Source organism: Hyperolius riggenbachi, chromosome 8, assembly GCF_040937935.1.
Source record: "Hyperolius riggenbachi isolate aHypRig1 chromosome 8, aHypRig1.pri, whole genome shotgun sequence".
NCBI classification, from domain to species: domain Eukaryota; kingdom Metazoa; phylum Chordata; class Amphibia; order Anura; family Hyperoliidae; genus Hyperolius; species Hyperolius riggenbachi.
Genome location: NC_090653.1, coordinates 92,365,340 through 92,393,319, shown reverse-complemented (window position 1 = coordinate 92,393,319; position 27,980 = coordinate 92,365,340). Strand labels below are relative to the sequence as shown.

Sequence of the window (27,980 nt, the reverse complement as noted above, 5' to 3'; positions counted from 1 at the left end):
AAATAAACCTACCATTGAAATGATACTGTTCTGAGACTTTTCACTTCTTTGTCATTGGACAAACTTACAAAATCAGTGAGGGGTCAAATAATTATTTCCTCCACTGTAGATAGCCAGCCTCTCCCCCCATTCTCCCTCCCCCACTCCTTTACCTGCTCAAACCATGGCCCATGGAGTCCGAATCCCCTCTGCCTCACTGGCGCTGCACTGTCTGGTGCAGTGGCAGTACTTCAGTCTTCAAACCTCAGATCAGCGGTTACCCGCAGTGAAGATAGGGGAGAGCAGTGCAGGGCTGCCATCAGAAATTTTGAGGCCCCTCATACATCATCAGGTTTGGGCTCCCCACTGGTTGCTGTGCCCGCCCACTAGCCACCCCACCCCTGTGTCCGTGCGCGAAGTGAACTGTGGCAAAAAATGTGCATGGTTTTAACACTGAAGAAAGCGGCATGCACAGTGCAATGTGGCAAAAAGTGGGCGTGGCCATGACATGTTTTGGGAGGAGCCAAATACTAGCGAAATTCAGGTAGTCCCCCAGTTAACAAATGAGATAGGGACTTGTAGGTCCATTTTTATCCTTTATCCATTCTCTTTTGTCCCTCTCTTTTCTTTCTGTGCCTCTTGTCCCCCTTTGTCTCACCTCAGTTTGTGCCTTGTGCTTTTGTGTCCCTCTGTGCGACCTCATGTTCCCGTTTCATCTCTTTTCCTGTGCCTCTTTTGTCCGCCTCTGTTCCCCCTCTGCCTCTTTTATCCCCATGTGTTACCTCTTGTACCCTTCTGTCGCAGCTCGTCCCCCTGCCCTAGCCAGGTATAAGTGCCCCCAGTATAGGTATCCAGGCATAGGTGCTCCCAGTATAGTTAGCCAGCTATAGGTTCCCCCAGTATAAGTAGCCAGCTATAGGTGGTGCCCCAGTATAGGTAGCCTGGTGTAGATGTCCCCAGCATAGGTAGCCTGGTATAGCTGGTGCCCCAGTATAGGCCAGCAAGATACAGGTGCCCTAGTATAGGTATTCAATTATAGGTGGTGCCCCTGTATAGGTAGCCTGGTACAGTTGCCCCAAGTATAGGTAACCTGGTATGGGTGGTGCACCAGTATATGTTAGCCAGGTACAGGTGCTCCCAGTATACGTAGCAAGCTATAGGCGCCCCAGTATAAGTAGCCAAGTATAGGTGGCCAGGTACAGGTGGTGCCCTCAATAAAGGTAGCCAAGTATAGGTGGTGCCCCAGTATAGGTAGCTAGGTATAGGTGGTGCAACAGTATAGGTAGCTAGCAGTAGTGTAGCTAAGGAGCTGTGGGCCCCGGTGCAAGTTTTACAATGGGGCCCCCCAACCACGCTATAGATAACAATTGATACTGCACACCAAAACCTGCCAATGGCAACTACAGTGTCAGAGGTGCAAGAAGGGGATGGTGAACACTTTGTTAATGATTTCCACTATTCAAAATATCTATAGAAGTAATTATTATGAGCACAGGACCAATAGAGAGCTAATACTGAAGTTGAGGAAGGGCTCTTCAGGACCCTTCTAGCCCAAGGGCCCCAATGCAGTCGCAAACCTCTGCAACCCCTATTGCTATGCCCCTGGTAGCTAGGTATAGGTGGTTCCAGCCCCAGTATAGAAAGCCAGATGTAGAGCGCTCACTCATCTGCTTCCCACGTTCAAGCGCTGATGTCACTCTTCTCTCAGTGCTGGAACATGGTGTGCTGGTTAGTGAGCCACAGGCTCACAGCCAGCACATGCGGCCCTTCCAGCGCTTTGGGGGGGCCCAGGGCCCTCAGAAGCCCTGGGCCCCTCACTTAGGGTGGCCACTTGCAGAACCCCAAAAAGGAGGACATCACACCCTGAAAAGGAGGACATCATACTGAGCGTGCCAAAAGTGGGTGTGGTCAAGCATAATGTGGGCGTGGTCATGGGTGGGACCAAATAAACATGACCTTGTCAGTGGTGTAAATTGTCTGCCGGGGAAGTTTGTGCTCTGCCGTAGTGTAGCCCCCAAAAGTAGATGTAATCTGACAGCATTTCACCAAAAATATGCGTAATCTGGTAAAAGTTTCTCCAAAATACAAATAATATGGCAGTGGTTCCCCCAAAATAGACAATGTGGCAGCAGCAGTTCCCCCCAACATACACATAGTCTGAAACCAGTTCCCCAAAATACGCGAAGAATAGGTAGCCAGGTCTTTGGGTGTCCCCAGAGTAGTTAGCCAGGTCTATAGATGTCTCCGGTACAGATGGCCAGGTTTTTAGGTGTCCCCAGAATAGTTAGGCAGGTCTATAGGTGTCCCCAGTATATGTAGCCAGGTCTTTAGGTTCCCCCAGAATAGTTAGCCAAGTGTATAGGTGTCTCCAGTACAGATAGCCAGGTGTATAGTGTTCCCAGTATATATAGCTAGGTCTATATGTGTCCCCAGTATATTTAGCCTGGGCTATGGGTGTTCCAAGTATATGTAGACAGGTCTATAGGTGTCCCCAGAATAGTTAGCCAGGTGTCCCCTGGCAGGAGGGGCGAACTCAGTGAAGGGAGAGCGGTAGGTACAGCAGTGTGAAAGGGAGGACATCTCTCCCCCACTTTCCTCACCTTTGGTCTCCCCCTTCCTCGCTCTCCCCTCTAGAACTAAAGTTTTGGGGTGGATGGCAGCGGGTGGGACTTACCTGCCTCCTTCCACGGCGAAGCAGTAGTGATGTCCGGTTCACGAGTCATTTGAGCCTGTTCTTTCCTGTGATCCGACTCATCCACTGAGCCGAATCAGTTCAGTGGATGAGACAGGAACTGCAGCTAAACACAGTGTTTAGCTGCAGTTCCTGTCTCATCCACTGAACTGATTCGGCTCAGTGGATGAGTCGGATCATTACACTCACAGGAAAGAACAGGCTCAAATAACTCATGAACCGGACGTCACTACGCAGCAGCGCTTGGAGCGAGGCAGAGGTAAGTCCCGCCCACTGCCAGTCACCCCAAAACTTTAGTTCTAGAGGAGAGAGCGAGGAAGGGGGAGCCCAAAGGTGAGGAAGACAAAGGTGAGGAAGACACCCAAGGTATTCCGTTAGGAGTATGGTGAGTTCATAGAAGATTTTATTTTTTGTCACAAGTAAGCGGAAATTGATTTTAATTGTCTTTTTTCACAAAGTGTCATTTTCCGCTAACTTGTGACAAAAAATAAAATCTTCTATGAACTCACCATACTCCTAACGGAATACCTTTGGGTGTCTTCTTTCTAAAATGGGGTCATTTGTGGGGTTCCTATACTGCCCTGGCATTTTAGGGGCCCTAAACCGTGAGGAGTAGTCTTGAAACCAAATGTCGCAAAATGACCTGTGAAATCCTAAAGGTACTCATTGGACTTTGGGCCCCTTAGCGCAGTTAGGGTGCAAAAAAGTGCCACACATGTGGTATCGCCATACTCAGGAGAAGTAGTATAATGTGTTTTGTGGTGTATTTTTACACATACCCATGCTGGGTGGGAGAAATATCTCTGTAAATGACAATTTTTTGATTTTTTTTCACACACAATTGTCTATTTACAGAGAGATTTCTCCCACCCAGCATGGGTATGTGTAAAAATACACCCCAAAACACATTATACTCCTTCTCCTGAGTACGACGATATGACATGTGTGACACTTTTTTGCAGCCTAGGTGCGCTAAGGGGCCCAACATCCTATTCACAGGTCATTTTGAGGCATTTGTTTTCTAGACTACTCCTCACGGTTTAGGGCCCCTAAAATGCCAGGGCAGTATAGGAACTCCACAAGTGACCCCATTTTAGAAAGAAGACACCCCAAGGTATTCCGTTAGGTGTATGGGGAGTTCATAGAAGATTTTATTTTTTTGTCACAAGTTAGTGAAAAATGACACTTTGTGAAAAAACTATAAAAATCAATTTCCGCTAACTTTTGACAAAAATAAAATCTTCTATGAACTCGTCATACATCTAACAGAATACCTTGGGGTGTCTTTTTTCTAAAATGGGGTAACTTGTGGGGTTCCTATACTGCCTTGGCATTTTACGGGCCCAAAACCGTGAGTAGTCGGGAAACCAAATTTCTCAAAATGACTGTTCAGGGGTATAAGCATCTGCAAATTTTGATGACAGGTGGTCTATGAGGGGGCAAATTTTGTGGAACCGGTCATAAGCAGGGTAGCCTTTTAGATGACTGGTTGTATTGAGCCTGATCTGATGGATAGGAGTGCTAGGGGGTGACAGGAGGTGATTGATGGGTGTCTCAGGGGGTGGTTAGAGGGGAAAATAGATGCAATCAATGCACTGGGGAGGTGATCGGAAGGGGGTCTGAGGGTTTGGCCGAGTGACAGGAGCCCACATGGGGCAAATTAGGGCCTGATCTGATGGGTAGGTGTGCTAGGGGGTGACAGGAGGTGATTGATGGGTGTCTCAAGGTGTGATTAGTGGGGGGAATAGATGCAAGCAATGCACTGGCGAGGTGATCAGGGCTGGGGTCTGAGGGCGTGGGCGGGTGATTGGGTGCCCTAGGGGCACATAGGGGTCTAATCTGATGGGTAGCATTGACAGGTGGTGACAGGGGGTGATTGATGGGTAATTAGTGGGTGTTTAGAGGAGAGAACAGATGCAATGCACTTGGGAGGTGATCTGACGTCGGATCTGCGGGCGATCTATTGGTGTGGGTGGGTGATCAGATTGCCCGCAAGGGGCAGGTTAGGGGCTGATTGATGGGTGGCAGTGACAGGGGGTGATTGATGGGTGGCAGTGACAGGGGGTGATTGATGGGTGATTGACAGGTGATCAGTGGGTTATTACAGGGAAGAACAGATGTAAATAATGCACTGGCGAATTGATAAGGGGGGGTCTGAGGGCAATCTGAGCGTGTGGGCGGGTGATTGGGTGCCCGCAAGGGGCAGATTAGGGTCTGATCTGATAGGTAACAGTGACAGGTGGTGATAGGGGGTGATAGGGGGTGATTGATGGGTGATTGATGGGTAATTAGTGGGTGTTTAGAGAAGAGAACAGATGTAAACAATACACTTGGGAGGTGATTTGACGGCGGGTTTGCGGGCGATCTAATGGTGTGGGTGGGTGATCAGATTGCCCGCAAGGGCAGGTTAGGGGCTGATTGATGGGTGGCAGTGAAAGCGGGTGATTGCTGGGTTATAGGTGATTGGCAGGTGATCAGTGGGTTATTACAGGGAAGAACAGATGTAATTAATGCACTGGCGAAAGGACGCAACACTCTTGGGCGTATTGCGGTCCTTTCGGCGTCCACTTTGCCGCCCCCCATCGGCTGTGGGCGGTTGGCAAGTGGTTAAGTACTACCACCGTGCATACCGGACAGTGCAGTGCCAGTGAGGCAGAGGGGAACCGGACTCCGTAGGCCACGCTGCAGCAGGTAAAGGAGTGGTGGTGGGGCAATTGGTGCAATGTCGCCCCTTGGAAGATGCTGCCTGATGCACTTGGTTCAGGTGGCGTCATGGTTAGTCCCACCCTGTTAGGGGTGTACGCTCGTCTGTTTAGACATTGGTTTAGATATTAATGGCTGCGTGTTAGGTTATTCTTCAGTGTTGTCCCATGAAAAATATAATAAAAAGTTTACAAACAGTGCTGCTCGGATACTCCTTTTTAAAATCCGGATCCGACTTGGATCCGGATACCCCGCTATCCGATCCGGGACTGATATCCGAGTTCAAAATTTTCCAATCCGAAACGGATATCCGACCCTGGTATCCGGGATATCCGGGCAAATTCGGATATTCGGATAGAAAAAACGGAAGTGGCCTTTAAATTGCTTTAAAAACGTTTTTTAGAGTATAGTATAGGAGGCATGTAGCATCATTATTTTGTAAATAAAGTGGCTGTCAATTAACATTAGGACTAGGTTCAAGACAGCGGTCGTGCAGCCCACATTGTGTCCAAAGTCCAACCGCACAACTGGGACATGGCAGTTTTCAGCCAAGACACCTCCAAATAATTATGCAGCAATTGTGTTTTGGGTTAAATATAGGTGGTATCAGTGGCCTGTGGCACCCTGTCCTGGCGTTGGGAGCTGCACAGGCAGCAGGAGCAGGGCAATGCAGCAGCAGCAGGTGTAACACATGCCAGGAGCATGCTGGACGTGGCAATTGGCACATGCCATGTGGCACGTGTCACGTGGCAAGTGCTGAGTGACAGTCAGACAGCAGTGAAGAAGACACTAGTGCACACTGTCACACTGCCACTGCTCACAGCACAGCAGTTCTGTAGAAAGCTAACACAGTAGTACTACTACTCTAACAAATACTAGCACTGACTGCAGTACTACAGTACTAACTACACAATAACACAGTAATCCTATCCCCTAATACCTAACCTATACCTAAGGCTAATAGCTGGCCAGCAGGCAGCAGCTGGCCTGGTCTGTGCACAGCACACACACAGACACATAGCAGCTGCCTACAGCACACATTCTAACTGTCACACAAATGACATCACGCTAATTAATGATTTAATAATAGTGTAGTGATAGTGAAGGGGTTAATCACTGAACAGCTTTCGGTTTATCACTGCTAGGCCAGCAGCACTGGAGCACACACTGACTATCTGTAACATCTGTAAACCTGGCGGCTGCGGATGCGTATGTTATACCCGCAGCCGCCTTTGTTCCCCATTCACAGGCCTTGTCCGTCCCCGCGGCGTCTAGCATTCCGGGAGCGGCATTGTCTTTTGCTCATAGGGTCTCTGTTGTGCGCGGAGACAGGACCTTTATGCTGGAAGAAGGCGCGTCAGCGGACCTGCCGGTCGGCTGACGTCAGGAGTGACTTGCGCCGCCCGGATTGGCTGATTGCTAGGGGGCGTGGTGCTGGGCTCTCCCCGGCTTCTTAAGCCGTCGTAAGTCATTGGCAACTCGTCTGCTGTTGCGAATACACTCGTGTTAGCGCTCAGACCTTAGACTAGTATCCAGGTGTTGAAACCAAGGACTTCACACCAGACTAGGATTGTTATTGTATTGATTACCTGTGTATGATTCTGGCTATTCTCTGACCTTGCTATTGCTAAAACGATTCTGTACCTCTGCCTTTCTGACTTTAGTTGCTGAACCTCTGCCTGATATTTACTATTCTCTTGCCTGCCGTTTTGGTACCGTCTCTGCCTGCCTGTTATCGAACTCTGCCTGTCTGACTACTCTACTCACTAGTAGGCTCTTGCCACTAGTGAGGGGCTCTAGCCATTAGAACCCACCAGCCTCTCTGGTGTCGTTCAGACTTTTGTACAGCTCTAGTGACTGTTAGTACCTTGCCAGCTCCTCTGGCAAGGTCTTGCTGAACTATCCAGTCACTTGGGCTGTTAGTACCTTGCCAGCTCCTCTGGCAAGGTCTTGCTATACTATTCAGTCAATTGTACTGTCAGTACCTTACCAGCTCCTCTGGTAAAGGTATTGTTATTGGTCTTGGTAGACTCTTCAGCCCCTTTGGAGAAGTCCGTACAGTTATAGCTAGTACCCACCAGCTCCTCTGGTGAGGTCTAGCATTGTTCTTGCAGATAGTACTCACCAGCTCCTCTGGTGAGATCTATCCAATCATTCTACTGTTGCACCAAACACCACACCTTACTCTCTGCTAGCTATACTAGTATACTGCAGATCACCATATAATCAGGTATAGCGTCTGTATTATTGGTGATTCTGCAGATGATGAATGATCATTAACGATTTAACAATAGTGTAGGGTTAATAGTGAAGGGGTTAATCACTGAAAAGCTTTAGGTTTATAACTGTGTACAGCCCTTCCTAGGCCACCAGCACTGGAGCATGTCTCTCAGTGAGCATTCAGCAAGCTAAGACAATATGTCTCATCATGGCAGCCCTCCTTATATACAGGGGGGCTGGCCAGTGTTCCTTTCTGTGATTGGGTGCAAGGGTTTAGGATGGGAGCCCTCTGATTGGCTCAATGAGGTCAGGTGGGGCTGGCCAGGGTTCCCCTCTGTGATTGGTTGCTATAGCTTCTGCTGGGAGCCCTCTGATTGGCTTGAGGACGTCATCTCCTTAGTTACAGTATTTCGGATCCGGATATCCACGTTAGGCGCCCAAATATCCGCAGATAGCTATCCGGATTTTTTACAAATCCAGAATCTGAATCCGAATCGAATAGCGTACAGGACACGCAAGCTGAGTCATAGTCGATTTCTCTAAGTTTGGTTACAGATGCATCCATGTGGAAGTGCCCAGGTGGCAGACATTGACTGTTGGTTGAAAGAGGTTATCTGGTGAGCGGGGACATATGGAGGGGAGCGCCTGAGCCCGCAGGTGGTGGACCCCTTCTGTGTTTTCACACCTTGTATGTTCTTGGATGTCTGTCATCAGGGATGCTTGGGTAGTACTTTTTAAAACCCGAATTGATCCGGATCCGGGTACCCAGATATCCGGATCCGATTTGGATATTTCCGAATCCGAACTTTTAGATATCCGCATGAACGCGGATATCCGAACGCATTATCCGCGATATCCGACCTATTCGGATATCCGGATATAAAAACCGGAAGTGCCTTTCAAAATGCTTTAAAAACATTTCTAGCCTTTTACCCACCTTCCCTCCTCTCCTCCTCCTCCTCCGGAGTATCTTGTCTTGCGGGATTTGTAGGATGTCAAAAGCACGCTCACATACATTAGCCAGGAGTCGAACCCAGGTCAACTGCGTCGGGGGCAGCTATGCTCACCACTATACTATCAACACTACAGCATGCTCACATACATTAGCCAGGAATCAAACCCAGGAGTTGAACCCAGGAATCGAACCCAGGTCAACTGCGTGGAGGGCAGCTATGCTCACCACTATACTACCAACACTACAGGCTAAAGCCAGCCTAGCTGGCCTGGGAAGGATGAAAAGCTAGGTGGCCATGCTACCATTCCTGCTAGCCTAAAACTTACTTGTGTCTTACAACACATTGGCTTAAGACTTTACCAAATCCAATGCTCCAATATGAGGAAGCTTCTCTGTTTGCTGTTTTTTTCTTTTGTTTTTCTTTTAAGTGTGGTGTCACAGTTCACTCATCTCTTCAACTACAAGAAAGGCCCAGAAGTAGTCTTAGCTAACGTAATATCTATGTTACGGCAGGGCGCTTATTACACTTTCTCTTACAGGGCTATGGAAACAGTTTTACCCATGCGATAAAGCGAGGTGCAAAAATGAAATCATGCAGAGGATAGTTTCAATCCATCAACCTCTGGGTTATGGGCCCAGCACACTTCTGCTGCGCCACTCTGCAGTCTGCTTATGTTTGTATACAATCTTCAAGTTTAAGAAGGGTACATTAGTTCCCTTCACAAAACACAAATGGCAAGGGTGTCCCTGGGTGGGCTTGAACCACCAACCTTTCGGTTAACAGCCAAATGCACTAACCAGTTGTGCCACAAGGACTGTGTATAGGTCAAGGCTGCTAAATGGCCATCTGGGGTTTTCTTCGGACAACTGTTGAGCACAAAATGCAAGGTCATCCCTGGGTGGGCTTGAACCACCAACCTTTCGGTTAACAGCCCAATGCACTAACCAATCGTGTCACAAGGACTGTGTATAGGTCATGGCTGCTAAATGGCTATCTGGGGTTTTCTTCGGACAACTGTTGAACAAAAAAAAGGAAGGCCATCCCTAGCAGGAAGGGTTGCATGGCCACCTAGCTTTTAATCCTTCCCACCCTTGCCCTGGAATCTTCCAGACTTCAAATTAGGCAAATAAGCAAGCTCATTTTTCTCTTGGGTATATCGCAATGGTACATGCTAGGCTGGCTTCAGTATGTAGTGCTGTCGGTAGTATAGTGGAGAGCATAGCTGCACTCCAAGCAGTGGGCCTTGGTTCGATTCCTGGCCAATGCATGTAAGCTGGCTTTTGACATCCTACAAATCCGAGAGAGAGAGGGAGGAGGAGGTGTGTCTTTTTGCCATTAAATCCGGGTTCGATATATCTGGGTGAAATCCGTGGATATCCGGGTTGGCTATAAAAAGATCCGCAGATAGCTATCCAGATTTAAAAAAAAATCCAGAATCTGAATCCGGATCGGATAGTGTAAAAAAGTTTGGATATCCGAAATCCGGATGAGCAGCCCTGCCTGTCATGTAAGGGTGATAGAATAGAAGTAAAACGGGCTACACCATATGTGTTTTTTTCCTTTCTTCTAAGGTGTTTTACTGCAGTGCAAGCTGAGGACAGCGTTGTGAAACTGGAAGGAGTGATCGCACTAATTTTAAAACTGATGGACATTTACAGATTGGTAATCTGCAAGTAGAGGTGTGTGTGTGTGTGTGTGTGTGCGTGTGTGCGTGTGTGCGTGTGTGCGTGTGTGCGTGTGTGCGTGTGCGCGTGTGCGTGTGTGTACTGTGGTCTTAGTGGAGGGTTCAGCACAGCACTATGCACTGAATAAACCAATAACTGTCAAAGAAACATTCACCATGCCACTGGAACACAGGGCTATATTGTCCTTTGATTCAACTCTGATATATATATATATATATATAATTCCACATTGACATACTAATTCACAGTGAATAATATGCCAGGGTCAATACACCTTTGAAGAGGTTAATGATTTTTCTAGCTGGTCCACAGCCTAAGATATCAATCCCCTCGACAAGGAATCTGGTAGACTAGGTATGATTGGTATCCATGATTTCAGCACATTATGACAGAGCATAAACTGTTGGTTGTTATATCATCTGCCGGACGTCCATAGAGTTATGGCATAATCTAAGAAAATGCCAAAACTCTCTTCCTAAGGCAAGGGGCTGGACAAAGCCTGAGTTCAGGTTGCTAGAGGTGGGGATCATCTCTCCTTACAAGATCCCTAGCAAATAGAGGGTTATATTGCTGGACACAGACTTTCCAGGGTCCTTCTTGCCAATCCAAATGTAGTGCTTGGTGCAACAGTAGTTCTGACAGATAGTAATACCTCACCAGAGGAGCAGGTGGGCACTAACAGTACAGAGCCCCTCACCAGAGTCAGGGCCCTCTGGTGAGAGTAGAATGGTCAGACGGATCAGGTTCGGTAACAGGCGGGCAGATATGGTACAAAATCGACAGGCAAGAGAGTAGTGATATATCAGGCAAAGTTCAGCAACAGAGTCAGATGGGCAGAAGTACAGAATCGATAAGCAAGAGCAGGGTCAGAGGATAGGCAGAGTCATACACAGAATATCAATATACAAATAACACAATAATCCTAGTCTTGTGTGAAATCCCTGGTTTCCTCCCAGATCAAAGCACACCGGATACTATCTAAGGTCTGAGCGCTAGCACGTAAGTATTCGCAACAGCAGACAGCGAGCCACTGACAGCTCGCTGCCTTTATGCTGGCAGGGGACTCCCAGGCATGCCCCCACCAGCCAGACCAATCAGGAGCGAGGAGCGCTCCTCGTGACGTCAGCCGACCCGTAGGTCAGCTGATGCGTCTCCGAGACGCATAAATGTCTCGCCGCTGGCCGCGCGCATAGCCCTGACGCTATGCGCTGGCGAGAGGCCAGTGCGCGGCGGACCAAGCTGAGTGGCAGGGGCGGCATAGATCGTATCCCCGCCGCCCGTTACAGTACCCCCCCCCCCCCCCTTGAGGCGTGGACTCCGGACACATCCTGCATGGCTTCTCAGGATGCAACTCATGGAATTCTTTCTTAAGTTCCTCCGCATGCATGCAGCTACTTGGTACCCAAGACCTCTCCTCGGGGCCATACCCTTTCCAATGAACAAGGTACTGTACCGAGTTACGCACCTGACGAGAATCCAAAATCTGTTCAATTTCATATTCAGGTTCACCCTCAATTATCACAGAGGGGGGGGGGGGGGGGGGGAGAGGAATCTACATGCACAGCTGGTTTCAATAGTGACACGTGGAATAATTTTACCCCTTTCATACTGGGAGGCAGAGAAATGACATAAGAGACATTAATTTTTTTAGAAACAGGGTATGGCCGTATAAACCTGGGGCCCAGCTTCGCTGATGGCGGTTTAAGGGCCAGATGTCGGGTTGATACCCACACCATGTCTCCTGGCACGAATTGCCATTCCACTGACCGCTTTTTATCTGCCTGTTTCTTTTGTGTCTGAAAAGCCTTTTCCAAATTCCTCTTAACCACAGCCCAAATTTCCTTCAAAGTTCCCCGCCAATCCTCCAAAGCCGGAAAAGGAGAAGACACCACTGGCAAAGGAGAAAATTTGGGAGATCTCCCCGTTACCACCTGAAAGGGAGAGAAGCCCGAGGAAGTACTTTTCAGGTTGTTATGCGCAAACCCTGCGAATGGCAAAAATTTCGCCCATTCCAGTTGTGCATCAGCCACATAACATCTGAGAAACTGCTCTAAGGACTGGTTAACCCTTTCAGTTTGTCTATTAGTTTGTGGGTGGTAGCCAGAGGAAAATGACAGGTCCATCCCAAGATGGTGACAGAACGCTCTCCAGAATCTGGACACGAACTGAACTCCCCTATCTGACACCACATTCTCCGGAATGCCATGCAACCAGAAAATGTGCTGAACAAAGAGTTCTGCCAGCTCTTGGGCAGAGGGGAGTCCATCCAGAGGAATGAAATGAGCCATTTTACTGAACCTGTCGACTACAACCCAAATGACTGTCTTACCCTCGGACCTGGGGAGTTCTCTCACAAAGTCCATGGACAAATGGGTCCATGGTTCCTTAGGCACTGGCAATGATTGCAGTGTGCCCCCAGGAACCTGACGAGACGGTGTATTCCTGGCACAAATGTAACATTCCTTCACAAATTCTCTACAATCTAGAGCCAGAGAAGGCCCCCAGACACATCTGAAAAGCAGATCATGTGTTCGAGCAGCCCCAGGGTGTCCTGCATTCTTATGTGCATGAAACAACTGTAATATCTGCAGGCAAAAAGGAAGTGGTACAAATAGAACCCCATCAGGTTTACCCTCAGGAACGTCCTGTTGAAAGGGGCCTAAAGTGATGGACCAATCTTCCCAAGTTTCAGTGGCTGCCAAGACTACTTTTTCAGGCAGGATATTCTCGGGGGCTGGTGGCTGTACGGTTTCAGACTCAAAACATCTAGACAGAGCGTCTGCCTTGATGTTTTTACTTCCTGGTTTGTACATAATGACAAACCTGAACCTTGCGAAGAACAAAGACCAACGGGCTTGTCAGGGACTAAGCCTCTTGGCCCCCTCGATATATTCTAAATTCTTATGGTCTGTATAAACCGTGATGTATGCTCTGCTCCTTCGGGCCAATGGTGCCATTCCTCAAAAGCGAGTTTGACCGCCAAGAGCTCGCGGTTTCCAATATCGTAATTCCTTTCGGCCGGAGAGAATTTCCGAGAAAAAAAAGCACACGGATGCAATCTGCCCTGAAGACCGGAGTGTTGAGACCGCACAGCCCCAACCCCTACTTCAGACGCATCCACCACTACGATAAAGGGAAGATTGATATTAATATTGTCGCAAAATGGGAGCGGAACAAAAGAACTCCTTCAAAGTTGCAAAAGCAGCCTGTGCTTCCGCCGACCAATTATAAGTGTCTGCCCCCTTTTTGGTAAGTTCTGTGAGGGGTGACACCAAAGAGGAAAATCTTTTAATAAACTTCCTATAGTAGTTAGTGAATCCAAGGAACCTCTGGAATGCCTTCAACCTTAAAGGTTGTGGCCACTCCAATACAGCTGATACTTTACTGGGGTCCATGGTGAGACCAGCAGTAGAAATGACATAACCCAAAAAAGGGACTTCGGATACCTCGAAGAGACATTTTTTTTTTATAATCTTTATTTTAGAAATTGTTTGAGACATTAGAAAACATAGCAAGCAATAACGTTGCATATTACAGACATTATTGATCACATTAAGTAACTTATTAACTTCGTGCGGTTTAACATTTCTTGTAAGAGTGTATGTGATCCAGTGCACAGAGTATATACCGTATATTTATCACTTATGTATTGTCATTGGTGGTGCTATAAAGACTCACATTATATGGCCCAATAAGGCTTAACCATCCATAAGATCTATAAGTGTGTTATATAGCATGGATTTTTGTCCACTCATTCTTAATGTTAATTTTAATGATTATGTCCCTCCCTTCCCCCCCCCCCCCCCCTCTGTTTTCTCTCTGGGTGTTTCTCTCCTGTGTGTTAATTTCATTTGTTGGTGCCTCACTCTGTTTTTAGTAAGCATCACCATCAACTTTTGCCTCAGACCTATTTGCACTACCCTTTTATTACTCCTATGCTAAACTAGGAGCCATTCAATACCATCTGGAATTCTTCTGTAGTTCTAAAGTAATTCCAATAAGACCAAGTCTTTTTATAGGCCTCCGTTTTGTCTAGTGCTGTGTATGTGAGATTTTCCATCAGCTCTATGCCATCCATTTCCTTCATCAGCTCCTCCACACCTGGGGATGCTTCACTTCTCCAATGTCGTACCAGTAGGCATTTGCCTGCATTAAGGACATGTTTTACCACTGAGGTTTTATAGCTTCTCATAGTCCACTCATTAAGATAAAGGAGGTAGAACTCAGGGGTGTAAGGAACTGCTCTATCCGTCACAGATTTAATAAGTCGTTCAATTAGTCTCCAGAAATCGGAGATAGCAGGACAAAACCACATAATATGTGATAGGGTACCTCTCTCTGTCTTACATCTCCAGCATTTGTCTTCCCTCTCTGAAAACATATTGTGAAGCTTAACAGGGGTATAGTACCAATTAGTGAGCAGTTTATAGTTAATCTCCTGGATCCTAGTTGTTTTGGAGGATTTATGTGTGAATATGCACATTCTATCTTTTTGTGCTGTAGTGAAGGTGGTCTCTAGTTCTGATTCCCATGTGTGGAAGAATGAGGAGCGAGGTTCTGCCAGGTTTGACATGATGGCATAGAGCCGAGAAAGAGTTTTCCTAACAGGTTCTGTACCAAGGCACAGTTCCTCAAAATCAGTGTTACGTCTGAGTTGGGAAGGTTGGATTCCATGGCTCATTAGGAAATGCCTGTATTGGAAGTATTCCCACCAAGGGATGTTTTCGTTCCCCTGTCTTCCTCTGAGTTCGTTTATATCACTCCATCTGCCCTCTTGACACATGTCCTTAAAACAGACCTTTCTTTCTCTGCGTTCTCTATTGCTGCTCCCTCCAGTGCCCCCTATTCCAGGGTTATGTGAGAGTGGTAGCAGTGGAGAGGGCCCGGGGGAGAGCCCCAAGATAGCATTTGCCTTATGAAAGACAGAAAGGGTAATGTGACAAAGGTGGTAAGCACCAGGAAGGTTGAGGTTTTTCCAATGTCCACAGCAGGCTACTATTTGGATAATCTGTTAGGGAATCCTCCAGGCCCACCCACTGCTTGTACTCCTGATGTCTGCACCAATCTATTGCTCTGGTTAGTATTGCAGCGTAATAGTAATGCCGGACATTAGGCAGTGCTATCCCCCCTTTCTGTTTAGTATTGTATAATATATTTCTCTGGAGGCGAGGTGGTTTCCGTTTCCAGATGTACCCGTTAAATGTCGTTTGCATTTGTTGCAGGAATGAAATGGGGATCGCTACTGGAAGCGTTTGGAATAAGTAAAGAAGTCTGGGCATGGCGTTCATTTTAATGACCGCTATTCTCCCGAGCCATGACAGCTGGGGCAGCTCCCATTTCTTTAGGTCTGATTTTAATGTATGTAGCATAGGGGGAAAGTTATAAAGGTATGTATTTTTAAGTGAGTTGGAAATGTTAGTGCCTAGGTATTTGATGGCTTTGTCGTTCCATTTGAATGGGAAGTTACTTTTAATGTTGTCTACTTCTTCTATAGGGAGCCCTACATTAAGGGCCTCGCATTTATCGAAATTTATTCTAAAAAAGGAAAGTTTTCCAAATTGAGCGAATTCAGAGAGGAGATTGGGAAGGGTCAGTCTAGGACGTGTCATAAAAAACAGTAGGTCGTCAGCGTAGGCTGCAACTTTGTGATCTGTACCTTTGATAGATAACCCTGTGATATCACGGTTTCCCCTGATCCTACATAAGAAAGGCTCCAGGGCCAGAGCGAATATTAGAGGAGATAAAGGGCAACCCTGCCGAGTACCGTTTGTGATATGTAGAGGTTCCAAGAGTATTCCGTTCACTTTGATCTTGGCAGTGGGGACAGTGTAGAGAGCATTAATACAGGCAAGCATTCTGTCTCCCAGATTAATCTGCTGCAACACTGTACGCATCCATGTCCAGCCCACTCGGTCGAAAGCCTTTTCGGCATCTGTGGATAATAACATGCAGGGTTTGTTTTCAGACCGAGCGAGCTGGATCAGGTCTATTGCTCTTATTGTGTTGTCTCTTGCTTCCCTCTGTGGGATGAACCCCACCTGATCCCAGTGCACAAGATCTCCCATGTGTTCTGCCAGTCTGTTCGCCAACACTTTTGAAAATATTTTCAGATCTGAATTTAACAGCGAGATTGGGCGGTAGCTGCCGCAGGCTGCAGGGTCTTTTTGTGGTTTGGCTATTACTGTGATATGTGATTCTAATGCTTGTCTGGGTAAGGTAATTGATTCCCCTCCTCCTGCTAGCGCATTAAACATCTTACATAAGTAAGGAGTTAAAGTGCTTTTGAATTTTTTGTAGTACTCGGCAGGGAATCCGTCAGGCCCTGGAGCCTTTCCTGTTTTAAGTCCCTTGATGACCTCCCCAATCTCCCCCTCCGTAAACGGCTCCTCCAATTCCCTTTGCATGTCCTCTGACAGCTTTGGCATGTTAGAGTTGCTAATATATTCCTGTGCAGCAGCGAGGCTGGGATTTTTACAGGTACCCGTGGGCTCTTGGGTCAGGTTGTAGAGTTTGTGATAAAACTCCTGGAATGTTTTAGCAATAGATTCACTCTTTATGTGTTTTGTGCCTGCTTGATCTATTATGTGGGGGACGTATGTTTTCTGTTGTTGCTGTTTTAGTGCTCTTGCAAGGAGTTTCCCTGACTTATTTCCGTGTAAGTAAAATATGTGCTGACACCTGCGCGCCGCTTGTTTGGCATTATCCTGTAGTATTTTGTTAAGTTTGTGTCTTGTCTCGCTTAGTGTTTTCTGGTCATTGGCATTGGGTAGGTGTTTGTGTTTATATTCTAGGTTACGGATTTCTTCCAATAATTTTTTAATTACTTCTTCTCTTTCCCTTTTTAGTTTTGTCCCCAGTCTAATTAGAGTTCCCCTCATTACGCATTTATGTGTTTCCCACAGTATGGTTGGCGACACATCTTCCACATCATTATGCAGAAAGTATTCTCGCATCTGTTTCTCTATGTCTTCTTTCACGGCCTTGTCTTGTAGCATGGAAATATTAAGTCTCCATGTGAGCGGCAGCTCTCTTTTAGCTTTGCAATTTATCGTCATTTGTACCGGGGCGTGATCCGAGTACGTGATTACACCTATGTCAGAGGTTATATATTCTGATAGGAGATTGTGTGACACCAAGATATAATCTATTCTGGAGTATACTTTGTGGGTTGCTGAAAAGAACGTATAGTCCTTCGTTGTGGGATGTGTCGCCCTCCAGACATCTATTAACTGTCTATTTTGTAAGGCTTTTTTGATTTTGATTAACTTTGCATAGGCAATGCTAGATCTTCCATGTGAAGTATCCAGATTTGGGGTGAGGGCCACATTTAGGTCGCCACCCAAGATGATGCTACCTTCCGCAAAAGTATCTAATACTGACATCGTATTTTGGAAGAACTGCTCTTGTTCAGAGTTGGGCGCATAGAGGGACCCCAGGGTATATTTTCTATCTTTGATGAGACATTTGACAAATATGTATCTTCCTGTGGGATCAACTTTAGTATCAATTTCCGTGTAGGGAAGAGAGCTACTAATAAGTATTGCGGTTCATTTCACTTTAGACTGGGAAGAAGTGCTGTAATATGAGATTGGGTAGCGTCTGTCTCTTAATTTCGGATGGTCTGACCCTTTGAAGTGGGTTTCCTGCACAAATACTATTTGGGCTCTTTGACTCCACATGTCTTTTAGGAGAATACTCCTTTTCTCTGGCACATTAAGGCCTTTAGCATTGATGGTTACAATTTTCATGCTAGCCATAAGATACTTTTGAGATTTCTATTAACCAGGAAGAAACACCCATGAGAGAGTCATGTTTACTGCTGTCATAGCGTATAATAAATGTGATAACATTAAACCAAAACATTAACATGTCCTTCAACGGAAGGGAAACCTTAAAGTATTTGGCCATCGCCATTTTCTTGCCCTGTCTGATCAGGGCAGTCCTATGAGGGAAAAAGGATGCCACACACTGCCACATGAAATGGCAGCTCCCTCTCTCCTCCACCATCATGTTATTAGTGCTTATAGATATTATTAATTAAGTTGTCGTACCTACTACACCAAGTACCGCATTGCGAGACACTTAGTGTTCGCATTGATCTCTTACCTCTAGCCGAATATCCTTTGCACTAAGTGCAATAAGTCTTAGGGACTTGTTTATCTCTGTGCTGGGCGTGAGGGGAGGAGGCACCCGAGGGAGGGCCGAGGGAAGAGTACACTCACAATGGTTAATTATATATATTTCTTATCTGTATTCCAGGGAGTACACCTCATTTTCTCTGACCTACAGGAGGGAAAGGGGCCATAAGGGGGAGGAGCCTATTCTTATTTCGCTTCCGCAGGCATGCAAAGCTCTTTCCTGGGGGGGTTAATTGCATCTATTTAGAGTGCTTTGGGAGTCAGTAAGGCATTATGTGAGGCCTATAGCAGAAGAAAGTGCCATTATTATTATGCCCCCAGACACGGACGGAGAGAAGAGCACCAATGTCACGTCACACACCCCATATAGTGGATCTGGGCGTTATTCCCTGAGCCCCTAGTATGCATGTAAATATTTCTGCCCCGTTAACCGCTCCCAGTACATGTGAGGCATCCTACTCATGAGCTATATTCAGAGAGAGTTTGAGTGTGCATCAAGAATGCCCTGACGGGGCGCTGCTCCAGGTTCAATAAAGATTATCAGATCTATTTGTGTCTTTTCATATGGAGCAGCACGTTGCAAATCGGGGTGTGTGCTTCCACTTCCCGTGTCTGTCTCCATCCCTGTCCCGGGGCATCGCACCCATAGGGTGCAAATATATAAACAATTACACTGTAATTAAAAATGTAGATACATTTATATGTATGAGGAGTAGCATGCTCCCGAATCTAACTCGGCATAGCCGTCTCCCCACACATATGTCGTGAGAGTATACTCAAGCAATTCAAATAAGTAGTCCACAGTTCCCCATAGTATGGCTATCTATAGAAACATCACAGCAGTAATATCAGGTGCCTATATTTTCAGTGACACATACTCCGGCTTCTTCACTAGCCCTCCCTCCCACGCTCTATCTTTAGCGTTATCGCTGCCACCAATACACAACTGTATATCGAGTCCCCAGTTAAACATTAGATCTGGCGAAGGGGTAGTCCTGAAACGAGCTTGCCAGGAGCATAACAGAGTATTGATTCTTGCCGATGGAATCCAAACAGGCCCCGCTCCCCCAGCTGCTCACATCCCCACGTGTTCATGGAAGCCATCAAAGAGCTTGGTAATTTGTAGCTCCCCTCCCCCCTAGACCCCCCACCCAAAAGCCGGTGTAGCAAGGACAGGTAGACGTTCCCCCGGTTACTGTGTAGTAATACCGTCAGTAGGATATTTGTGGACCAATCCTCCTTTTTCTCTTCTCCCTCAATTGTATCTCCCCCCCCCATCCCCCCCCCCCCCACGATCATATCAACAGATTAGTGGGGAACTAGTTTCCATTGTACTTATCTGAGAATGCAGAATCGGCTGTGAAGTAAGAGGTACTAGAAGGATCGCATGTGAAGCGGTTCAGTGTTATTCTTGTTGCTCCTGCTGTATTTGTCCTCTGCCCCTTCTTTGTTTCCTCGTGCGTTGCGGTAGGCCCAGGAATATCTTCTCCGGCTGCCATTCAGGTAGGTCGACTTGGCGTATTTCTAAAGCCAGGTACAGATCAGGCAGGTCTGCTGGGGTTCGTAGCATAAAAGTCTTGTCTCCTTTCAAGATGTGTAGCTGAAATGGGAACCCCCATTTGTATGAGGCTCCCGATTCCTGTAGGGTTTTTAGTAACGGTTGGAGGGCCCTTCTTTGTGCGAGTGTTGATGGCGCCAAATCCTGGAAAAGGAGTAAATGATGCCCCTCATATTCAATGCCCTCTGTCTTCCTCGCTGCTTGCATTATTGCTTCTTTGACAGTGAAAAGATGTAGACGACAAATCACGTCTCGTGAAGGTTCATTTGCTAAAGGCTGTGGTCTTAAGGCTCTGTGCACCCTATCAAACCTTATGGCAGAGTCCTGTGGCAGCTTGAGGAGATCATTAAATATGGCGGTCAGTGTGGGTATCAGTTGTGTAGCTACAACGTCTTCTGGGAGGCCCCTGACCCTGATATTATTACCAGGGCTGTGGAGTCGGTCCAAAAATCCACCGACTCTGACTCCGACTCAGTTTAGGATTCCACCGACTCCGACTCCTCGACTCCGACTCCTCTAATTTGCATATTACAATTTTTTTTATTAAAAGTATGTAACATGAAATTCGTCTCTTAACTGCCAAAGCTTAGGAATTTTACAAGACAACTGAAGTGAGAAGGATATGTAGACTACTATATTTATTCCCTTTAGACTAAAACTAGTCCTTGGTAAGAGTACTTGTAAAAGGTACAAACCGGAACAAAGAACATCTATCAGGACCTAGGCAATGTAAGTGTGGGTACATGTAAGAATGATGTGCAGGTACTCTGCAGGGGAATGAGGAGATTGTAAACAGACAACACCTCTGTGTTCAATGTGCACAGCATTCTCAGTGGATTCCCTGCAGCTCTGTGGGGAGTGCATATGTAGAGTATAGTACTACTGTGTAACAAAGTAAACCTGAGACAGATGAATTTAAAGTTTTATACATACCTGGGGCTTCCTCCAGCCGCCTTCAGGATAATCAGTCCCTCGTTGTCCTCCTCCACCACCTGGATCTTCTGCTATGAGTCCAGGTACTTGAGCCAGTCGGGCGTAGTGCGCATGCACACACTCCGCCGCCAGGAGCATATTACACCTGTGCAGCACTATTGCGCAGGTGCAGAATGTTCCTGGCTGTGGGAGCGGCATGCGGCCGGACAGCGCTGACTGGCTGAATTACCAGGACTCATAGCAGAAGATCCGGGTGGTGGAGGACAGCGAGGGACTGATTAGCCTGAAGGGGGCTGGAGGAAGCCCCAGGTATGTATAAAACTTTACTTTTCATCCGTCTCAGTTACCCTTTAATTTGTAGTCACCAAACCAAATTTTAACAACATATCAAATTATTTGATTTCATCAGCAAAGGGAGTGCATACATTTGCATAAATCAGCATCAATGCAGAATTATTTCCATCTCGTTGACCATCTCTATTATTGACACAGCTACACATCAGGCTTTATTCTTACAGCATAGATGTTATTTAGTATATATAAGAGATTCCCGTGTACACATCACATATACAGTCACAATCAGATATGTATATCTGACCTTAAAAACACGGGGACTGCTTTATTGAAGCAGCACAAGTAACTAATTTTGATTGGTTTATTTCATTTTTGTGGACTAAGCACAGCTATTACTGTATATGTACTGTATAAATACATTATTTTTAATGACTATTATCTGAGAAATAGAACATTTTATCATATTTTCTATTTTAATTACAGTTACAAATTCATTAGGAGTCGGAGTCGGAGTCGGTGCATTTTTCCCCGACTCCGACTCCAGGCACCCAAAATTGCCCGACTCCACGACTCCACGACTCCGACTCCGACTCCACAGCCCTGATTATTACGGCGGCTTCTATTTTGGATATCTTCCATCCCTGCCCGGAGAGCAGCATTAGTGGCTTTTTGTTGTTCTTGCTGCACTGTCAGGGCTTTTATTTCAGCTCTCATCTCTGCCGTCTCTGCCTCCAAGGTGGATAGCCGACCTCCATGCTCCAGGACATCTTCTTGTATGCTTTGAAGTTCCGCACGGGTAGCAGAAGTAATGCGATTAGCAAGGTCGTCTAAGTCGCTCTTGGTGGGGAGACTATGCAGAAAGTCTCTGATCTCACCCAGTGCCTTAGCTGTAGCGTCCGGTATGGGTTCTCCTGTCCCTGCCGGTTTCTGCGTTGGGCTGGAAGAAGGTGAGGCCGTGGCCATTTTCGTTGGGGTTTGCGTGGCCTCGTTTCTCCGGAGGTACTGGGACACCTTAGACTGCACGGAGGAGTTTTGTTTAGGCTGCGATTCTTTGCCGGAGGATCTCTTAGATTTCCCGGGCATACTCAGGAGTAGGTAGACTGCGGGGAAAACAGCTATTTCAGCCTCGGTTGGTGGATAAGAGAGGGAGCTCCAGTAAGTTGCTTCCTCACGCGGCCATTGCTAGCTCCGCCCCCAGAGACATTTTTCTAGTTTTGCATATAGAGAGTTCTGTCTCAGTTTTCTTAACACATATTTCACATGTTCCCTGTGTTCAGCTAAACTGGGTGAAAAAATGAGTATGTCGTCCAAGTAAACGAGGACAAACCGCCCTAAAACCTCCCGGAACACCTCATTGATCAATTCTTGGAAGACGGCTGGAGCGTTACATAACCCGAAGGGCATAACCAAATATTCGTAGTACCCGTTGGGCGTGTTGAACGCCGTCTTCCATTCGTCACCTTCCCTTATGCGGACCAGGTTGTATGCCCCTCTGAGGTCAAGTTTGGAGAAGATACTGGCATTAGTAACCTGAGAAAACAAATCATCTATCAGAGGGAGTGGATAACGATTCTTTACAGTAATTTTGTTTAACCATCCGTTCATCCAGAGGAGGAGAATGTGAAGGTGATGCACCAGAAGAAGATCTCACTGGATATTTTCCCCGAGTCTGTCTTTGATAACGAATGCGGCGGTCAACCTTTACCGCCAACGCAATCGCTTCATCTACTGTCTTAGGTTCCGGGTGACCTAGCAGCATATCGAAGACCGGATCGGATAATCCTGTTAGGAAACAAACTAACAAGGCAAACTGTCCCGATCTAGCCGTCACAGCCCACCTTCTAAACTCTGCGGCATAAGTCTCTACTGTGTTGCGTCCCTGCCTAAGGGTCTTAAGCTTTCTCTCAGCAGTACTAGCAATATCCGGATCGTCGTAAATGATCGCCAAGGTCTTAAACTCCTGAACTGAAGATAAGGCCTCATGCTCACTAGGGAGACTGTATGCCCAAGTCTGTGAATCCCCTGATAATAAGGTTTTAATGAAGGTCACCCTCTGACTCTCTGTCCCTGATGAAATGGGCCTCATTTCAAAATAAGAGAGACAGCGATTTCTGAAGTTCTGAAAATCAGATTTGTGCCCAGAAAACCTTTCAGGGAGGGGCATCCTAGGCTCAATAACTGGAGGGGACTGCACTGGTGCGGTTGCAGACTGGAGGGTCCGAACAACCTCAGACAACTGGGTGGTTTGTGTCTGTTGGGTATTGACTATTACGGTTAGATTATTAACCGCTGTGGTCAGGGCCTCAACCTGGCTACGCAGTGCATCCATAGACATTTTGGTCTGCTGTTCTATAACGATATGTGTCAGCAAAAACAGAGTTCTGATTATGAGGTGATCTGCAGCATCACCTATAATGCAGATATAAACCTGATTATATGGTGATCTGCAGAATCACCAATAATACAAGTATACCAGGCAATCAGAAGGAGTAGCTGTTAAGAAATGTAGTGCTTGGTGCAACAGTGGTTCTGACAGATAGTAATACCTCACCAGAGGAGCTGGTTGGCACTAACAGTACAGAGCCCCTCACCAGAGTCAGGGCCCTCTGGTGAGAGTAGAATGGTCAGACGGATCGGGTTCGGTAACAGGCGGGCAGATACGGTACAAAATCGACAGGCAAGAGAGTAGTGAGATATCAGGCAAAGTTCAGCAACAGAGTCAGATGGGCAGAAGTACAGAATCGATAAGCAAGAGCAGGGTCAAAGGATAGGCAGAGTCATACACAGAATATCAATATACAAATAACACAATAATCCTAGTCTTGTGTGAAATCTCTGGTTTCCTCCCAGATCAAAGCACACCGGATACTATCTAAGGTTTGAGCACTAGCACGTAAGTATTTGCAACAGCAGACAGCGAGCCACTGACAGCTCGCTGTCTTTATGCTGGCAGGGGACTCCCAGGCACGCCCCCACCAGCCAGACCAATCAGGAGCGAGGAGCGCTCCTCGTGACATCAGCCGACCCGTAGGTCAGCTGATGCGTCTCCAAGACGCATAAAGGTCTGGCCGCGCGCATAGCCCTGACGCTATGCACCGGCGAGAGGCCAGTGCGCAGCGGACCAAGCTGAGCGGCGGGGGCGGCATAGATCGTATCCCCGCTGCTCGTTACAGTTACTTTGCCTGCAGCACTGAATGCCTTTAGACTTCCCTGAGTCCGGTTTCACACAGCAAGCTGGTGGTGTGGCGCACACGCCGCACCGCACTGCCAAAAACAGACCTTCGGGGAATACCGGGTTACTATGCGGTATTTCCCATCTGGCATCTAGCCAAGCAGGAAGTGACGCATCGGGGTATGTGGAAGTACATGGAAGCTTATTGTAAAAATATGCTTCTGTGCATGCGCACCACGACTCCGGTGTTTTAAAAAACTCTGCATCGGCAAGACTAACTTGACTTCTGGCCCGACGCAAAGCGATGCAAGCACGAGTTATAAAGTAGTTTTGTCCTAGCATCGGGGATGCGGCAAAAACATCACTTCTGTTGCATCGCACCGTACCGTGGCAGTATGAAAGTCTCCATAGACTTTCATTGCTCGGCAGTGGGGTGCGGTACAGGATCTTAGGCTGAATGGTAAACTGCAGTAAAGGGAACAGGAATAGGAGGGTGACGTCACACATGAGTCTTATCAAAAATGTTGAGTAACAGTAAGTAGGTTTTAATATGCTCGCCTGTAGTTACCATCTATGATCAACACAACAGGAATCTCTGAAGGAGAAGAAAAGCCTTAGATGCACTGTAACAGCAAGGCATATAGATTACTTTTGCGATAGCTTCCACTCACAATCATATCACTTGCCTTCATAAAAGATGATGACGGCATATTTAGCAGCTTACACTGTGGATTCTTAGATGGATTCTTAGATTCCTCTAAGCCATAGGTAAAGGCTTCGGGGACAGCAAGGATTATGGCCACAGCCCAAATCAAAGTGAGTTCTATGGCCCTCCAAAGGGTAATTCCAGTGCCTCGTATCCGGTTCCAGGAAGCAACAGCTCGATATCTGTCAAAAAATAAAGTACCCTAGCTCAGCATTTATGTGTCTGCATGTTACAGTCAAAGTCTTTTTCATTATAAATCCCAAGGAACCAAAAATACTGCAACTGTTCATAAATATACAAAATATTATGAGATACCAAACAGTATGTACCTATCAAACATGTTATATCAGCAACTAGACTATTAAAATAATTCACAATAACTGCATATTCTGTACAAATAGGCAGATCCTTAGTGCTTATGCAAAAATAGGCACTATAGTACTAGTAGTATATAAGTAATTTTACTGGTATTCTACTATCACCCTCTATACCCTAATTCTCTTTTGAAGCCTAATTCTCATTTTGACCAGGAACAGAGATTAAGAGGAATGAAGGGGAGAGCCCTTTCATGAGCCTAAACCCAGACTGTGGTAATCTGAACAACGTCCACACACTGCAAGGGCAATTCCGCACAAGTGGTGGTGTGGTGGTGGGCGTATGGCCAAATAATATTACACTATGTCAATTAATTTCCTTTAGGTAATTTTGATCTGGAGCAGTACTGAGATATTTGTATGAATCTCACACAAGACAAGTTGTCAAGTTGTTTAGCGATCCCAGGACCCACAGGATAAGTGAACTAACTTGCTCACAAACATTGTTATATGGACTTGACTGAAATGCAGTATTGGCTGATAATTACATTATTATCCAATCACAATACAGTAGTGTCCAGGTTAACCAGAACTAACCAGCAGTATCAATCAATCAGCACAATTAGCTGCTATACTCACAGTGCTGAAGGTCAACTTCTTAGGCTGTGTTTGTAGGGTCTGCTGTGCTTAAAGACTGGATACCACAGCTCCCCCAAGGTTAATTTGCTTTCAATTACTGTATTGTAACATTTAATACAGAGTTAATGGTATGTATATGGAGTTAGTTATAGTACAGTATTAGCTGGGCCTATTTTTAACATTAAGTCTCAAGCAACCAGAAAGCACACTGATCCCAGCCGTTGCCAGATAACAGACTCTATTGCACCTTTACTTTGAATAAGATCAAATTGATCACATGCCTTTCCATGAGCCATGACCATCACTATTCTTGAGGCCACATTGTGGATCAAGTGTGTGCCTGCCCATGGCCTGCTGGGAATAATGTATTCCCAAAGGTCACTGAGTTAGTAATACTTGTCTTATGGATATATATTAAGAAGTTTGAAGTCTTACCTATCTATACTGAGAGCGCACAGACTCAGCACTGTAACACCAACTGAAGCCTTTTGAATAAATGGAACCAGCATACACAAATGAAACCCAAATAGCCAGTTGTCTGGTACAAGCTGGAATCATACAAAAAAAACATGTTTAAGAGTAAATCAAAGCTAACAAGCCCGGGAAAAAAAAAATCACAACTATAATAAATGAATGCTTGTTTTTTTGTATGATGTAGACAACTTGGCCCATATGCAATTCACTTTTTCTCCTAAGTTAATAAGGAAATAAGTTTCAACTTCATTTTAAATCAGCTTTTCAGAATTTTACAATTGATTTTGGATCCAAAAGTTGGTGAAAAGTACTACTAAAATTATTTTGAATATTTTCTTGCTTTCTGGTGGTTGAAAAGCGTGTTAAAAGTAATTTTATGACAAGGTATGAAGATGCCACCTAGGAGAAAACTCAGGAAAAAAAGTGACTTGCATATAGACTTTTTGGTAATTTTTAAGCATACTGAATTCAGTTATAATGGACACTGCGGACTTGAAAATGCACTGGCTTTGTGAATGATTCAGGGTCTCTAGGGATGAGATTTACTCAGTGGTGTTGCCTCCCTGTTCAGTTAAAAAGCTAATCAGTTTGTTTATTCTTTCTCCATGAAGTAAATAGAGATGGGCAATCCAAAATATAGCAGCACGTGAGATCCCTTTGTAATATCTATTTTATGGAAGTTTTCATATTTTTTAAATTCTTATTTGTCTTGGAGATGCATATCAACAACAGCAAGCATCCAAAGCTACAATGAGATCAGATGGTTATCAATTAATGAACATTACTTCATTTTTAACATAATTCAGCAACGTTAAAATGACCATTTCATATATTTTCACACATTTCTCCTGAGTTTTCCCAGAGGAGATATTTGCACATCTTATTTATAAACATTTTAAGCCTCTAACAAGCAAGAAAATACTCAAAGTACATTTGATTGTAACTGATTGTAACTTTAAACTGCCCCCCCACCCCCCCCAAAAAAAATATATACCATAATCCCGATGGCACTTCACAGTTCATGCAGATAGGCACCCAGGTGAAAAGAAAGAAAAAGGGGGGGAAATTTAAGCACCTATTACAGGAGAAAAAAGGAGGAAGGAGTTATCAGAGTCACATGAAGTGCAACGTAACACACAAGGCAGTGGACTCCATCTGGCTGTACACTTGTTCAGGTGCTGAACAGCAGCAGTTGAGTGTTCGGATGTTCAAATTCACAAAGCAAAATTCGAACACCAACACTAAGTTCTTATGTGAAAAAAACTCTAATTTTGCAAGGGTCACAGCCTTATTTGCATAACTCAAATGGTTTGCATAACTGAAGCAGTCACAAACCTACTATTGACATGGATAACATCATTAGAACTTTGAATTAAAGGTTATCTAGATTTTGTGGCACCGACCTTGCCACTCACCATTGTTTACAACTGACACCATTACTGGGATCCTTGACTTGCATATCTGTACATATTGTCACTGCGATTGGGTCACCCACTGATGAGTACAAGATTTACAAC

At 45.9% G+C, this 27,980-nt stretch overlaps 1 protein-coding gene across 1 annotated transcript in view; it reads right to left on the bottom strand.

Moving 5' to 3' along the window:
• Positions 1-27,980, bottom strand: part of LOC137528264 (endothelin receptor type B-like) — a 91,189-nt gene that overhangs the window by 41,787 nt on the left and 21,422 nt on the right. Inside the window, exons 3-4 of the mRNA XM_068249548.1 lie at positions 26,425-26,537; positions 25,017-25,218 (exon numbers count right to left, since the gene is read on the bottom strand). Of these exons, the coding sequence (XP_068105649.1) occupies positions 25,017-25,218; positions 26,425-26,537 (315 nt within the window). The remainder of the gene's footprint in view (positions 1-25,016; positions 25,219-26,424; positions 26,538-27,980) is intronic.